Source organism: Corythoichthys intestinalis, chromosome 10 (assembly GCF_030265065.1).
Source record: "Corythoichthys intestinalis isolate RoL2023-P3 chromosome 10, ASM3026506v1, whole genome shotgun sequence".
Classification (NCBI taxonomy): Eukaryota; Metazoa; Chordata; class Actinopteri; order Syngnathiformes; family Syngnathidae; genus Corythoichthys; species Corythoichthys intestinalis.
In genome coordinates this window covers 17,762,310-17,777,866 of record NC_080404.1, presented here as the reverse complement: position 1 = coordinate 17,777,866, position 15,557 = coordinate 17,762,310, and the positions used below count along the sequence as shown (strand labels likewise).

The window sequence follows — 15,557 nt, the reverse complement described above, 5'->3', positions numbered from 1 at the left end:
TTTGTGTAACACCTATAACTGTCACTGGCAATGAGTGAATAATAAATGTTTTTTTCCCCAGTACTATTTCTTCAAATTAGGAAAAAGAGAAAAAACAAATATTCTCCTTTTCATTCATAATAATAATAAATAAATAAAAATTAAAAAAAATAAAATAAAAAAAACCACTAAATTATTGTCTGTTATTTTTTTAATAAAAACATTTTTTATTAAACTTTTTTATTTGTATTTTACAAATGGAAAAAAATGGGGGGGGGGGATTTATTTTCGAAATAATATATTCAATTTGGAAAAAAAGGAAAACAAACAGTAAATATTTACTGGTCTATTTTTTAAATTTGTAATGAAAAAAGCAAAAAAGCAATATTTATTTATAGCACTACGTGACAAAAGCAGACGATTAGCTTCATAACAAATCGTTGCAAACATTTGCGTTGCAAACCAATAAGAGCATTACAAAGTATAACAATCAAGCATGAAAATGGGTCAGGGGTTAAAAAGGTGAGTAGGGTGTGGAGGAAATATGTTCCGGCGTTCTGCCAAAATGTCCTCCGTCGGCAAAACGTCCTACATGAGGCGAATTTGAAAATTTACATTTTTCACATATGGCTTATTATTCGAGTTAGCGGGGGTTTAATTAGTTGAAGGAGTTGATTTCAACCACCATTGACTCGCGCTAGCTTAGCCACTCCGGAGCCCTGACACTAACAAATAACATTCAAACTGCACAGAATTTTTCAAATCAACTCCAACAACTAATTAAACCCCAGCTAACTCAAAGATTAAGCCTAATGTAAAAAATTCTTAACTTCCCCTTTAAAATAAAGACCATTGAATATGGCCATTAAAATCTTGTCTATAAAAGTTTTAGAGCAATAAAACAAACAACAAAAATGAATGAAATGAACAAGAATCGTTGAAAGTATTTCATAATGGGTCCAAATTATTTTTCGAACAGATCATGTTACTATAGCACCTTAGAGACAGCCGTTTGCTTTGCTTAGCCAAAACCCACAGCTGAGGAGGCAAGATGGATATTTAGAATTTCTTTATACCTAAGCTTTCAAAACCTTCAACAACAACTGAGCTTGAACCGAGTATTGAGCACGAGCAGTATTTAAAAGTCCTGGCTGTCTTGTTACCTGTTGTGCTGTAATTCCAAGTGGTGCTTGAATTGGATGCTTTTAGCGGTCGACAGTCTTTTTGACCTAGCGCAAAGTTCGCAGCGCACAGAGATATTTTTGTCATCTTTACTGGACAAAAATGTGAAGTACTGGCTGTGTTTCCAGTGTGCAAATGCAGCCGTTTGTAGTATATCTCCCGCCTATTTCATTGTATCCTGGAAAGGTAGCAAGGCTATGTTGTTTTGGCCGCAAACTCCCAGCGCTCATGGCTCAAGCATCATGGTAATACACGTGACCCGTTTTTTTTCCATCTCTGATTAGAAAATGTGACATGTGATGTCACTCCCATGACTACAGTATTCTTCTTTCTACATATATAATGGGGCAATAACAAAATAGTAACGTACAGGCATCAAGGAAAGTTACTTTAATAAGATTACTGATTTAGAAAATGAACGCGTTACATTGCTCTTTACTGAAAGTAATCAGATTACAGTTACGCATTACTCACATAACGCGTTACTGACAGCACTGCTTTTATATTATCATTAAATACACAAGCTTGACGCTAACTTAACGGGAGCTATTTTTTCACCGGAGATTTGGCTAGCTGTCATACCGCAAAATATGAAAACGATTGAAACCATTACTCACCAATTTCAATATGCTGGCAAATGCATTCATCTAAAAAAAAAATTGAGAGTGAGACCTCTCCTCGTCCAGCGAACGTGAATTTGTGCTTAGGACAAGATCATCTGTCGCAATTAGCGATCTTTGACGCTCTCTTTTTTTTACCCCCTGCATTCAAACTTCTCTCTCAGCGGCTGTGATTAACCTCAATGAAGTTGCTCTCCTAGCTAAGCTCTCCTAGCTAAGCCTTGCCTATCATTCGTCTTTGTAAGTTTTTAGTAACTTTGTGTATTGAATTTGAAAGGAAAATGTGTGTTTTGTTTTTGGCGAACTTTTTCATGAAGCTAAACTGTTGAAGCTACTCACACGTTGAAAATACGATTGTACAACGTTTTAAATGTATTCATTTGGTATATTTCAGTTACCACGATTTGGGCTCAATAAATTGAAAAAAAGTACGCGTTGTGTTTGGAGTGTTTGTTTTTGGGTTTGCTGGAATAGCGTCACTGACACACGCAGCATCAAACAGGGGAAGGGGTAAGCGCTGCCGCACCAAGCCACTGCTGGCTGCATTTTTGACACATGAAAAATAACGAATACGTACTACTGTATGACGGAAAATTTTTAGTGGTTTTGTAACCGCGACGTTTTCATAGCATGGTAAACCGTGAAGGTAACCGGCACATGCCTACACCTGACAACCCCCCCCCCCCCCCCCCCAACCTCCCTTAAAAAGTTTCTCCTCGGATCTACACGATTCACGTAGCTCATCCTTTTTGACTTCAAAACGGCGAATTTCGCCGAAAGGTGAGAGATTTTCATGCTTGTAACAATAAACCAGATTTTTTAAATTTAACATATGGGGCAATTATTTGATTGACCGCAGAAATAATTGGTGATTAGTCGACTTTTTCTGGCAGCTCTATTTTGCAGTTAGTAAAACATCTGCAAGGACGACGACGCAGCTGCTAGGGCCACACGAACTACAGTTAAAAACCACAGATTAACCAAGGGAATAACGTCACATTTGTTAAAGTTTTAAGAGGAGGAAAAGTAGCACGGAAATAAAGATCTATGACCACACATGCACATTTACTACATCCTAGTAAATGATCCCACAACAGTTAAACAGCAAACAAGCACCTTCATTTCCAAATTTGTTGTTAGCATTTTATCTGGTCCTCAGGTTTTGCCCAGAGGTGCATAACTTTACAAATACATATGTGCGTGAACACCCAAGACACAAAGTTGACACTTACAGTAATTCATCAATATGATGGGCAACAATGCAGAAGAATATATTTATTTCAGTTTTACAGCATTCCTCTCATCTGCGGCTGCTTGTAAAATGGGTTGATTCCAGATGCAGCAACACTTCAGAGTTGTAGAGCAGCTCTATTTATGTCACCGACTCAGAAATGGAATAATTGAAATTTCAATGCTAAAATCTATCTTCTTGATCCACAATTGTACACATATCTGGTCAAAGGAAACATGATTTAAAAAAAAAAAAGTTACTCTGAAAGGTGTCGTACTTGATTCTAAAAATGATAATAAAATCAAACATTACATTGCTTTTTGTTGAGCAGTGGCTTATGGAAGTGAAACACTAAGCTACTCGAGGCATTACGCCAGTGTGCTGCCCTCTCGTGGCAAGAAGTAAAAGGACATTTTGAGGTAAGGCTGAAAAATATATATGAGTAATATACAGGAGGAGTGCTGTAATCAAATATTGACAATTATAGAAATTTGCATCGACAAATTTTCCCAGTAAAGTAGGAAATTCAAACAATACTTCCAGTCAGTTAATACAGAAAAGATTTGCTAAAAAAAAATCCCAGTTGTTAGTATTGTGTTGTGATTTTTTTCTTTTTTTTAATTTAAATGAACTAAATTCAAAATGCAGTTGTGTCACCAAAGTCGTTGTTCCATTGGTTGTACATATTGAGAGTTGCTGGGCTGACGCTGGGCTTAATGCGCTTCAGGGAATCCTCAAAGTCCTTCATCTTGATGTTTCGCATCTGTGAATGAGTAGAGGACATTTTAGAACTCAAACTCGGCACGCCACATCATTTTGTGAGGCCTCACAAAAGTAAATCATGTGTATTGACTTAATTCTTCTCACTAAAATAAAATGTTAAGACATTATTTGTAGCTCTCAATGAATGATTGAGGATTCGCGAAATCAGAGAATGTTTTTTTTAGCCTTTTATATATTTTTTTACAATATTTTTTTAAACTTAAAAAATACAGAATTTCAGCTATTCGTTTTTTTGTTTATTTGTTTTATTTGAAAAAAATTACCCCCAAAATTTTTCAGTTTCTTTCATTTTTCAGTTTAGATTTAAATGAATAGGAAAATAAAAAGGAAAGATAATTTTTAAAAATTATTAAGGATGATTGTTTTTCCTATTTTTTGTTTTTTAAAAATCATCAAAATATACAGTATACATACAAACAAAAGAAGAATGTTTACTGTTCCGCTCCTTTCGTTTTTTATATAACTAAAAATGTAAAGGTATCACAATAAATGAATAGAATATCTGGTGTCAATAACTTTAAAAAGAAGGATTTTGACCATTTTTGGGGTTAAAAAAAAAGGGCTAAAAAGTAACAAACTAATCCAGAAATACAATGGCATTGCCAAAAGATACAAAAATATATATTTTTTATATTCTGCAACACTCTTGGAAAAAGTGGAAGAGGAAGTACTGTACACACTACAGTACTGTAACATGTTTGGAACTTTTGTTCAAATAAAAACAAAACAAAAAAAATTCTGTATCACTGTACTCGGTATTGGCATGTTCTCAAAATCAGGTGACTCTTGACTCGGGTGCAAAAATATGCGATCCGGACATCCCTATTGTCATTAATTTATGGCAGCTGTAGTTGGCAGACATTATGGCCTTCTGACAAAATCAGAACTACGATGTGGCCGGCAACAAAGATGAATTTCACATCCATGTTTCAGAAGGTTGACTTCAATGCTAACAAGTAGAAGGAAGATATATACAGTAACAGTGAACCCACCTGACTAGCCGACATGTGCCGAACTTGATCTGGTCCTAATTCTGAGTAGGAAAATATATTCACATTAAGTAACGTGAATGAACCTATAAACTTATGAATTTATGCAATTGTTAAAGCTTTCTTACCCCTGATTGGCCCAAGTGCAGCATCTTTAGCTAAGGATGTCAGGTCACTTCCAGAATATCCTGCAGTTGCTCTAATATGAGAAGAGCACAAGGGGGAAGTTAACATAAAAATGAGGAGTAAAGTTGTGAGCGTAGATGTCACTTCCAGAATATCCTGCAGTTGCTCTAATATGAGAAGAGCACAAGGGGGAAGTTAACATAAAAATGAGGAGTAAAGTTGTGAGCGTAGATGTGCTGATGATAAGAAACTCACTTTGCAAGAAGGCTCAATTCATTTTTGCTCAGCGGACTTCCTTGCTTTGCTAAAAGATGTTGCAGAAGTGTTGCCCTTGTCTGAAAAGAGTTTGTAATATATTTTAAAGGTTGATTAAAAAAAAAAAAAAAAAAAATCTAAAGGGAACAGCAAATACCTTCTCATCAGGCAATGACACATAGACTCTTTTTGCAAAGCGCCTGTAAACAACACTTTGATTATGTGAGCAAACCAAAATTAGCAATAATAGAAAAGGTAAAAAGGTACTGTTACCTTAAAACTGCTTCATCTAGCTCCTGAGGTCTGTTGGTAGCTCCCATAACAAGTACCCTGTCATCTCCTCCAGACTGTACCTGAGCCACAAAAAAAACACACCAATGTCAGTGCTCAAACTTACCATTTTCAACCACGTGTTTAGGTTTTTATATTTCAAATACCAAAAAAACAAAACACTGTACTCTTCTTACCCCATCAAATTCAATGAGGAACTCTGTTTTTAATCGACGTGAGAACTCCTGTTCCCCCTCTCGCCTTTCACAAAGCAAGCTGTCGACTTCATCTAAAAGTGAACACAAAAACTAAATATTGATGTTGAAATATAAAGGAATACAATTTGGGTGCAGCATTGTTTTTGGAAACCCTTTTGATTTTTGTCTTAGTCTTTTGGACGGAAATACTTATTAGTCTTAGTCATATTTTAGTCATTTCAAAATGTGTTTGTCTTTAGTTTTAGGCAATGAAAACTAAGTTTTAGTCGACAATTAATTAAAAGATTTTTAGTTTGTAAAATTCAAAAGTTTTAGTCCAAAAATACATAAAAGTTTCCAAAAATTTCAAATGAACAATGACAGAAGAGCACATAATTATAGTGTCTACAAGGACATTGCCATCTTCGGGATGGTAATACACACTTAGCAGGAAAACACTAGTACATTATTTTCAATTAATTAAACTCTCCTGGATGCAGGGGCTTCACTAGACCTAATACAATACTGGGACACTGGCGAATAAGCAAAAAAAATTTTTAAGCACTTATCTATCATAAAAAGTCAGAAATAGCGCTTTAAACTACATATAATACAACTAAAATACAAGTTTCTGTAAAAAGTGACTTTAAAATGATTTTTTATTTTTAGCCTGCAGGTATTCAAAATCAAAATTAGGACATCCCTTGTTCATAGTCAATTCACCTCTGCTCATGCTCAACAACTTCAATCACTCCTTCACCTCTTTCTACACTCTATTGCTCTACTTTGTCTGGACAGAAATGGGGATACATCACTTTAACTGTTATGCAATTAATCAGAGTTTCTCAACTGGTAGGTTGTGACCTAAAAGTGGTTTATGTTGTCTGGGTGGGTTACCTAGCTTACCCCTCTCATTCCTCCTTGATAAGCGCAAATAACTTTCTAATATCCATTTGCAAGAGTAATGCTGTTTGAGACAAATAGAAAAAAAAGATGACATCTTGTTACAGATTACAGGGACTGCAGTAACGAATAAAACGCTTGTAAAATAGCTGGAAACTATGATGAGCAGCCATTCAAAATTGTTAGAGGTTATATCCCAAAGATAAGCAATTAATTCATACAGATTGATTATATTCATTTTGGTCATCTAAACAAATAGCAATAAATAGCATCAGTATTGATACAGTTCAAATACCACATATCATATGAAGACAATAATGTCACGTGTGCTCAACGTGCGCTCATGTGCTAGCATGTTGCCTGATATTGCATCAGGCTTCCATCACAAAGTCTGTTCTGTCATGTGCCACCATATTGCATCACAAAGGTTTCCGTCACAAGGACAGTTTGCTCTTTAATGTGTTACAAAGAACAACTCAGACCAGTATATAAGGCACGAAAACACAGCATTCAGTGTCAGGTCGTCAGCGATTCATCATACGTTTGCATGCCAACCAACAATTACCGCTTGACGTGATTGTTTTATTTGCCTGTCAACATTAATAAAATCCTGTGTCTGTTATGTGCAACTGATTCCTCCGTCTCGTTCATGACAAATATTAGACAAAGCTCTTGTGAGCCTCTCACTCAAATGTACACATTTAACTGTCATTGTATTCATAGCCAGTTAGCTTAAAAAAAACTGCAGCTAATCTGCCACTTCAATCTGCGACCAGAGTAGTTTACTTCAGTTAGCTGACTGATGCGTAAAGAGTAGAGTTGAACCATTTAAATGCACAATTCATGGGAATTAGCGACCAAACAAACATCAACACAAATGTAAAAACGAATAACAAGGATGGGCAGTTATCTGGCACTAACATGTAAAACATGTGGGAAGATGTTATTAGCGCCTTCGACTGTATGATTGGCAGTTTGGCACATGCACCTTAATATTGATGCTGCATTCATGTGTTGCTGGAGTAATCAAAAAAATGAATCTCTATTACAGTGCCTACAAAACGCGCCAAACAGTCACTCAACTTGTGATGTATCGTTGATTCGTTGGAGCATTAAAATTGGGTACTCTCTGTAGCAACCATGTTTTTTTCCACATTACGACTTTGCAAGACATTAGAACAATTTCCAACTTGGGAACTCAGATCTCCTGACACATATTAACGCATCATATCTCCCGAATGTGCTTCGCGGGGGTATCAACTCATTTGCCCATCACAGCCAAAATTAAGTGCATAAATTACCATATTAAGGTGCCATGTGCAGATTATATGTGCAGCCATGTATAGATTTATGCTATGTAGACTTAAAACTACAATGTATTTCTATTAATTTTACTGGTGAAATATGTCTGGCGATGCCCATGACTGTGTGATTTAAAAAAAAAAAAAAAAAAGTTGTCCAAGAGCTTAAGACGCTCACCACGCTAAATGCTAATGCTACACGAACGCTACAAGTTACATTTAGTGTGTGATGATCACTTAGCACAGACCTTTAAAGCCAAAGGAAACATGGCATATTCTCTCTAGCCAAGCTAAGAAAACAAATATTTTTGTCTCAAAACAAGCAAGTCTGGAGCCTGGAGAAGATACTGGTGAGTGTTTGTATATGGGGCGGGGGCCGCAGCACGTCAGATGAGTGTCATGATCAAACATTGCTACGATGCAGGCTAACTACGCATACAATAAGAACATGTCACACATTGTGAACATGTGAGCATTTCAATTTCGTTCTCGTCTCACCAGTAGAAAACTGGCATTCGTGTTGTTGTGTTTTAGTCACCCACGACACGTTACCAGCGCGTCATCGTCACGACATTGTCATGAAAAAAAATGTTTGGCAAAGAAATTTTTGTTATCTTCGTCCTCAACAAAAACAACAATGTTTTGGGTGCAAGTTTCCATCTTAAGTGCTCAAGACAAACCTATAAAGATGACAGATGGCTGCAATTCCCTGGCAGCTGCAAACAATGCTCGGACTAGCTTCTCGCTCTCTCCCACCTGGGAAGATGGGACAGTGAAAAAGTGATCATATTCAGTTTAATCCCACTAAATATACCACAGAAACATGTACAAACTAACATCATCACATGAACAAACTGATTGTGTTTACAAATTTAGACGTCAAACTGGCTGCGCTCATGTTGAAGAAGGTGCTGTTAGACTCTGCCGCAACCGCTTTGGCCTGGCAAGATGGAAGCAAATATTTTGATTAAGTAATCATGTGGAGTCAAGCAAATTCATTCTTCTTCAAGCATGAAATCGAAATTGAGATGAAGTGAAATCCTTCACTCACCAGCATGGTTTTCCCGTTTCCAGGTGGGCCAAATAAGAGCAAACCTCGTGCTGGAGCTCTCAAACCAGTGAAAAGCTACATAAGGAAAGATTGTCAAATCATTAACCCTTCATTGAGCAAGGGACTATTTTTGGTCATTAAGAAAACATAACGACTTGACGCTCACATATGTTGACATCCCATTTTACGTCTGTGTAGATGCCCCCCCTCATCAGACGCAAATTTATGTCCATCATTTGTACTGCTATCGGTTTTGAGATAAAGTACTGTAATTTTCAGACTATAAGCCGCTACTTTTTTCCCTTCATTTTGAATCCTGCGGCTTTTAGTCTAGTGTGGCTTATTTGTTGATTTATTTGGGTTAATAGGTACACTTTCTTTGACAACGACGTCATAAGACTGTCATAATTGGGACATGACTATCATGGGCAATAAAGACATTTTGAATTATGTCACTAACTCCATTTATGTCCAGCTCGGCTCTTTATATCCGTTCAAAGCTGAGATAATTTAACAGATGACAACAAATGACATGTCATAAGCATTCATTAATGCTCATGGCAGTGTCATGTCATAATTATGATGGTCTTATGACAGTCTTATGGCGCCATTCTCAAGTAAGGTGTTACCAAATACGATAGCGATCAATTAATTAATTAACTAGAACAGTAACTGAAAAAAAAAGCACACACAGAACATGAGTTTGATTGTTATTTACATCTGTCGCGCTGCAATGCATGTTAGGATGCATGTTGGACGACAACAGTGTTGACAGCAGTTGGCAGCAGAGGTTGACTGTCTCCCCCAATGGAGCAGTGATGGCCAAATGAAGCTTCTTGAAGCAATGGAGCTTTGCAGCCAATTGGTTCAAAACTTCATGGTGGTTCATTTGATCTTATGATGCCGCCGTCAAATATAGTGTTATCGGTTGATATCTTTTGGTGTAAATATCCCATAATACAATGAGGACAGCTGTGGCTTATAGTCCAGTGCGGCTTTTGTATGAACAAATGCCATTTTCGTGTCAAATATGGTGGGTCGCGGCTTATAGTCAGGTGCGCTTTATAGTCCAAAATTTACAAATCTTTTATAGATCAATCTGAGGTCTACCAGCTCCCCCATTTTCAATAAAAATGTTGTCAAATCATTTGTGCACTAAAAATGTATGTGCTGCAACGGTTTTGTAGATATTGTGCTTTTAATTTGTATTGGTGTCTTGTAGCCCCCCTATCTATGGCGGAACGGATTCACAATGGTACGTTTGTTTGTGCTATGTTTGTACTGTAAAAAATTTCATTTGCTCTGCTATCATTTTATCGATAAAGTATTGAGATATTGATTGAACTATGAAGATATTGTAAAGATCTAAAAACCGATAGCAGAAAAAAAACTTTACAACACAAACATAGCACAAACAAACAGCAACATTACGGTTCCATTCCATCATAGATGGGGAGCTGTGTGACGTCATCACTACAAATTAAAAGTTGAATATCTACAAAATCGTTGCAGCAGCACAGACAGAAGATTTTACTGCAGAAACAATTGACACCATTTTGAGCCATTTCAACTAAAATGACGGGCCGGTTGACTTCAGATTGACCTATAAAAGGATTGGCAATCTCAAAAAGGATAGCAGCACACACACACAAAAAAAAAACAACATTTCCCAGCACAAGCGATTGACATCATGTTTATATAAATTTGTGTCTGCAGGGGTGGGGCCGCAACTTTACAGAGACTCCCCTTGTGGGTCATGTAGGCCACGATATTAACATTTGGTGTACATTTGGCCAAGTGTGGCCTAACTGACGCAAGGTCTTAATAATTATATATATTAATCATTATAAACAAATCAAATAATAACAAATAAAATGAATAAAAACAAATGCACTCTAGTTATGGCCCCCAATAATACTTTGAGGTTGTTTTTTTGTTGTTGTTGTTTTTAAATCGGTCCTGTTGAGCTGCTTGATACAGAGAATGGGAATGTGTCCTGTTGAGCTGCTTGATACAGAGAATGGGAATCTGAGTGTCCTATTGGTCTGAACAGTTTAAATGTATCACCTGAAAGTATGATATACTCCCATTGTAATTATTCATTCTGTTTCATTTATTAGGAGAAACCAGGGAGCAGAAAGTGGTTATAGGGGGACAGAAAGGAAAATGCATTAAATGCCTACACTAACTATGAATATAGTAGTATAGTAGTAAGTTAATTGTATTTCCAGTGGACACCATGTTTTTTTTTTTTTAACTCTAATTTCATAGTACTAGTATTAACTCATTGGCAACGATAGACGTCCAACTCATTTAAACTGGTAGGAGTGGCTTTGAATGCTCGTTTCTGTGCCACTGACGGTGCTAAATTTTCAAACCATCTTGACTGGGAGGGCTGACAGCAATAGTTTGCTGCCAGCCTCTTCCAGTCAAAATGGATTGTACGACTAGCGCCATCATTGGCAGCCAATGAGTTAAATGACTACCCTATAAAGGGTTAAATGTGGCATATATTATGACACAACTATTAAAATTCACCTCCGGTCTTAAGGCAGGAAGAATGACAATCTCCTGTAGTGCTTGTTTAGCCAGGTCCTGCCCCGCGATATCATTAAATGTTACAGACACTCCGCTGAAATGACAACAGAAAAACATGGAAATATGCCAAAGTATCTTCTCCCGAAAAGTTTTGTGCTTGATTTCAACTTACGTGTCTACAATTTCATTCAGAATCATGTTTGCCAGTTTGCTGTCCACGTTCTTGAAATTTTTCAACTCCCTCTTCTGGGGCTGTTTGGAAGGTCTACCCGCTTGGGGAGTGACCTTAGAACCACAGCAAGAATACATCAATCGTAAAAGGACCTGTAGTGGACAAATGGTTTTGAAGGCTCTTTACCTTGAAATCGGAGGTTCGACAAGGTGGTTTTCCTGCTGTGGAGGGCCTGTTGTTTTTGGCTACTCCTCGGACTGGAGGCAGACTTTTAGGAAAGGATTTTGTTTGTTTTTGAGCATTATTTGAAGCATTCTGGGGTTGAAGCCTGCTTTTTGAAGCCAATGTTGCCTCTGTACAAACAGAATCAGGAGTGGTAATAAATAATTTGTACAAGTAAGTAGAACTCAAGTGTCAAACTTAAAGCCTGGGGGCCAGATAGGACCTGCCACATTATCTTGTGTGTCCATTAAAGCAAATGCATGGATTTCATTTTTCGTGCTTAATTGCCAAGGGCCACACCCTCCCATAAATATGTTGGCCACGCCACTCGCCAGTCTAATGTCAGACTGCTGCAGCTGTGGAACTCAAAAGGTTGACTGGACTGTTATGGACTATGCACATTAAATCATTAGAAACATGAATTTAACACAATAACCAAATTATATCAGTTGGCTTGTCCTGAGCTCTTTCTGACAGTTTATCTACTGGCCTGTTTATTACAACAACACAATAAAAACCAGAAATTATGGCTGACCCCATTAGGAAAAATATCTTGAGGTGTGATTGTTAATCGCCAAAAACAGGGTTCCAACAAGTTTCTTTAAGTGTAATTTAAGATTTTTAAAGAACCCTGAGAAAAGAATGTATTGCCATTTCCTGGCCAAATTTTAATAAACAACCTCACCAAAAAAATCAGTACCATGTTGGCATGGCGGAATATTTCTCAGACACAATTTCATTGAATGCAGAGCATTTTAAAATGTAATTTATTAAAGACCCTTTTGAGACCATTTTCCATATTCAAGACTCTGTGGGAACCCTGAAAAGTGGCTTCTGGTGTCAAAACCAGGTATCATTCAATGAACTATGTAATTGGGGCTGCAGCTATCAATTATTTAGATAATTGATTAATCTATCGATTAGTTGGATCAAATAATCTGATTACAAACATTTAATGCGTTGCAGAATAAATTTTCGGATATGTAAAACAAATCAACAAGTGTTTATGCTTGCAATAATATTTATTTTGGCTTGCTAAGATCACACTGTCAACAGAGCAATAAATGCAAACATTCCTGAGTGTTTCTTCAAACTATGCAGAATGGCACTTTCATTTCACAAAAGCAATAAATGCATTTGAACATAAAAACACCTGAGCTTAGCCTCAAAGAACCCGTAATAAATGAATAAATAAATGAGTACAACAAAATCACAACTGGCCAACTTGTACTAGTATAGCAAAAGTTTGCGAACCTAAATGCTATAAAGTAAAATGCTAACAAATCATTCAAACACAACCCTAACAAAAAAAAAAAAAAAAACAACTGCTAAATATACTTCTAAACTCAATATTCAATGCATAGACAAATATATTAGCTCAAACAAAAACTTACATTATGCTGGTCTTAACAGGGAGCGGCTTGATTCCACTATGTTAGACGAGTTATGGCATACTCACTGTTGCCACTAGAGAGCAGTGTATCCACCCAAAGCAATAAAACTAAACGCAAACACTTTCGAAACCATTACTACAAATTAAACGAATCTTCAAACCAGCAAAATTTGATTTGAAGCTTTTTTTCTAATCGAATTTAGGCTCGAGCGTATGACGTGGCACTCGCGAGGTTTCCGCCGCTATCGCCATTTTGGAAGGGGGAAACATAAACAGTCAGGCATTTCAACACAGGTCGCTCTTTAAAAATGGTTGGAAATTATTGTGCGGTAAAGAATTGCAACAACCGATCGAATAGAAAGGAGAACGTACAGCTCGACGGAACACCATTGAGTTTCTTCCGGATCCCTACATGGAGAAAAGGCGAGGGAAAGGTCATATCTGAACTTAACAAACGTCGAAGAATGGCACGGGTGGCTTCGATCAGAAGGAAGGGCATAACGTTTGATTCTCCAGTTACACACAGAGTTTGCTCTATGCACTTCCACTCCGGTAAGTTAATTTCGTTTGTTTACGCAAATTTCGGTAACTTTGTGCCCTAAGTCGGCCTGTTGTTAGCTATAGCTACAGCTAAACAACTAGCATGCATACATGTGCATTGTCTTCATAAGACATAATTCCTGCCGTTCCTAAATGAAAAAGCTGTAATATTTTGACGTGAGAGAGTGGCAAAGAATTTGTACACAGGCTGCATTTTCTGCAACAAAAAATTTGTACATCCGTGGTCACAGACTAATGTAAACACACATTGCCTACCTTTGCTAGAAAGATGGTGTTGCCGTTTACTATGGTCATAATGTGCAGATCCTGCACCCATCCGCAGCAAAACTGTTTGTAGCTTTGTAGCGATTTGTAGTTTTGGAATTGCTGAAAGTGTAGTAACTTACACCAAACACTAAATACAGCATGATGTCCATTTCGCGCAGTGGTGGAAGCTTGTCGACATCTTTATTCCATTTGTGTTCAGCTTGCTCGTAAGGGTCAACATTGTTCACATCCTTAAAATTGCTCACATATCTGTCCTTCGCCGTGGTAACAAGTTTGTCTCTGTATCGAACTGGCAAGTTTTCCTTACTTTTTTCCATCTTTGACACTCGTAGTTGAATTGTATTTGCCGTTAAGTTTAAATGTCCCGTGATGCAGACGTGCTTCCGAAATGGCTGCATTGTCGCAAATCTCGCATGATCCCGTGCTGCTGTGACGTAAACGCTCGAGCCTAATATGAGGCGGTCATACATTTAGGTTCGCAATCATGATGGCCGTAACCATAACTAACATGTGGACCTTGACAAAAATGGACACCCCCGAAATAGTTCAGTGTGAAACAGAAAAGAATCCCCCAAACATTTATTAGTTCGGTTCTACGTCAGCATATTTGTTTCTTACCTAAAATGGCAAGTCTGTCTTTAGCCATGGTGAGGTTGGTGATCATTTTATCCTGGAGTCTCTTGGCTCGCTCATACTGGTCTCCTGTTAACAAACAGCTGAATTAGCATAAACACAAGCCAAAGCTGTTCTGTTCGTTCGGCTCATACCTTGTCCTGTGATCGTCACTGCGATGCCGCTTTCAAGCTCAACAATCCCTCTTTTGTACCACTGCAGAGCCTCCTCCTTCTCCCCTGCCAACACAGATGAGTTGAGTTCTTACAAAGCTGTCACAGGACCGCAGCTAGTAACCAACCCATGGACACAGCAAACACACCTGCATCGTCTTCGTCAATCTTCAGTGCTTTAGAGATATACTCGAACGCTTGCTTATGGTAATTCTTCACCACTTCGCCGCTGTCTTTGCCTTTACTCGCGTTCATTTTTTCACAGATATCGCACTCTATAGTTTTGAGTTAAGCATGTTATTTTAGGCTATGCGGTAGAGCTGGACTAAACCATTATACAAATTTGGATCGATGAGACGTGCAGCTTTCAAACTACGGTAGAATCAATATATTATTGTATTACTCATCTGACAACGATTACGAAAACAATGTTTTTGTCGGCGGGATATGTTTGCTACAGTTGCAATTCCGAAAATGATACCTAGCTTCCGCTTTCGCATGTCAAGCCCCGCCCTCTTGCTGCAGAAGGAAAACATATGTAGAGCTACTTCCGTTTTAAATTTCAACATAAAAGCAATTTTGTCCTTCAAAACAAACCCGTTTTATTTTTGATCGCTCAATATGTTCAATTTATTAAATATACAGTATACATACATATATATATATATATATATATATATATATATATATATACATATACATACCTTTTCACCTCTGTGATCATTTAACCAT

The 15,557-nt window shown here is 37.4% G+C and overlaps 1 protein-coding gene across 2 annotated transcripts; it reads right to left on the bottom strand.

Moving 5' to 3' along the window:
- Window positions 1-2,883: 2,883 nt before the first annotated feature.
- On the bottom strand, window positions 2,884-15,327 carry spast (spastin). Of its 2 annotated transcripts, XM_057848427.1 has the most exons (16): window positions 14,975-15,327; window positions 14,808-14,891; window positions 14,659-14,742; window positions 11,784-11,950; window positions 11,598-11,710; window positions 11,426-11,519; window positions 8,888-8,962; window positions 8,705-8,776; window positions 8,517-8,592; window positions 5,633-5,724; window positions 5,439-5,518; window positions 5,323-5,365; window positions 5,166-5,245; window positions 4,913-4,983; window positions 4,788-4,828; window positions 2,884-3,775 (listed from the first exon to the last, which is right to left on the bottom strand). In XM_057848427.1, exons 1-16 carry the CDS (start codon window positions 15,078-15,080, stop codon window positions 3,650-3,652), a joined length of 1,404 nt encoding a protein of 467 aa, XP_057704410.1. In that variant the 5' UTR covers window positions 15,081-15,327; the 3' UTR covers window positions 2,884-3,649. The 2 variants fall into 2 exon arrangements, with proteins under 2 accessions (XP_057704410.1, XP_057704411.1); XM_057848428.1 differs by lacking the exons at window positions 2,884-3,775; window positions 4,788-4,828 and having other exon boundaries at window positions 4,949-5,077.
- Between the last annotated feature and the right edge of the window lie 230 nt (window positions 15,328-15,557).

Excerpts from the sequence above, each read along its gene's own strand:
- spast (XM_057848427.1), bottom strand. The coding sequence starts at position 15,080 with ATGAACGCGAGTAAAGGCAAAGACAGCGGCGAAGTGGTGAAGAATTAC. Across the intron at positions 11,951-14,658 it reads AGACAGACTTGCCATTTTAG|AGGCAACATTGGCTTCAAAA; the intron begins GTAAGAAACAAA and ends CTGTTTGTACAG. Across the intron at positions 11,711-11,783 it reads GTCGAACCTCCGATTTCAAG|GTCACTCCCCAAGCGGGTAG; the intron begins GTAAAGAGCCTT and ends TGTGGTTCTAAG.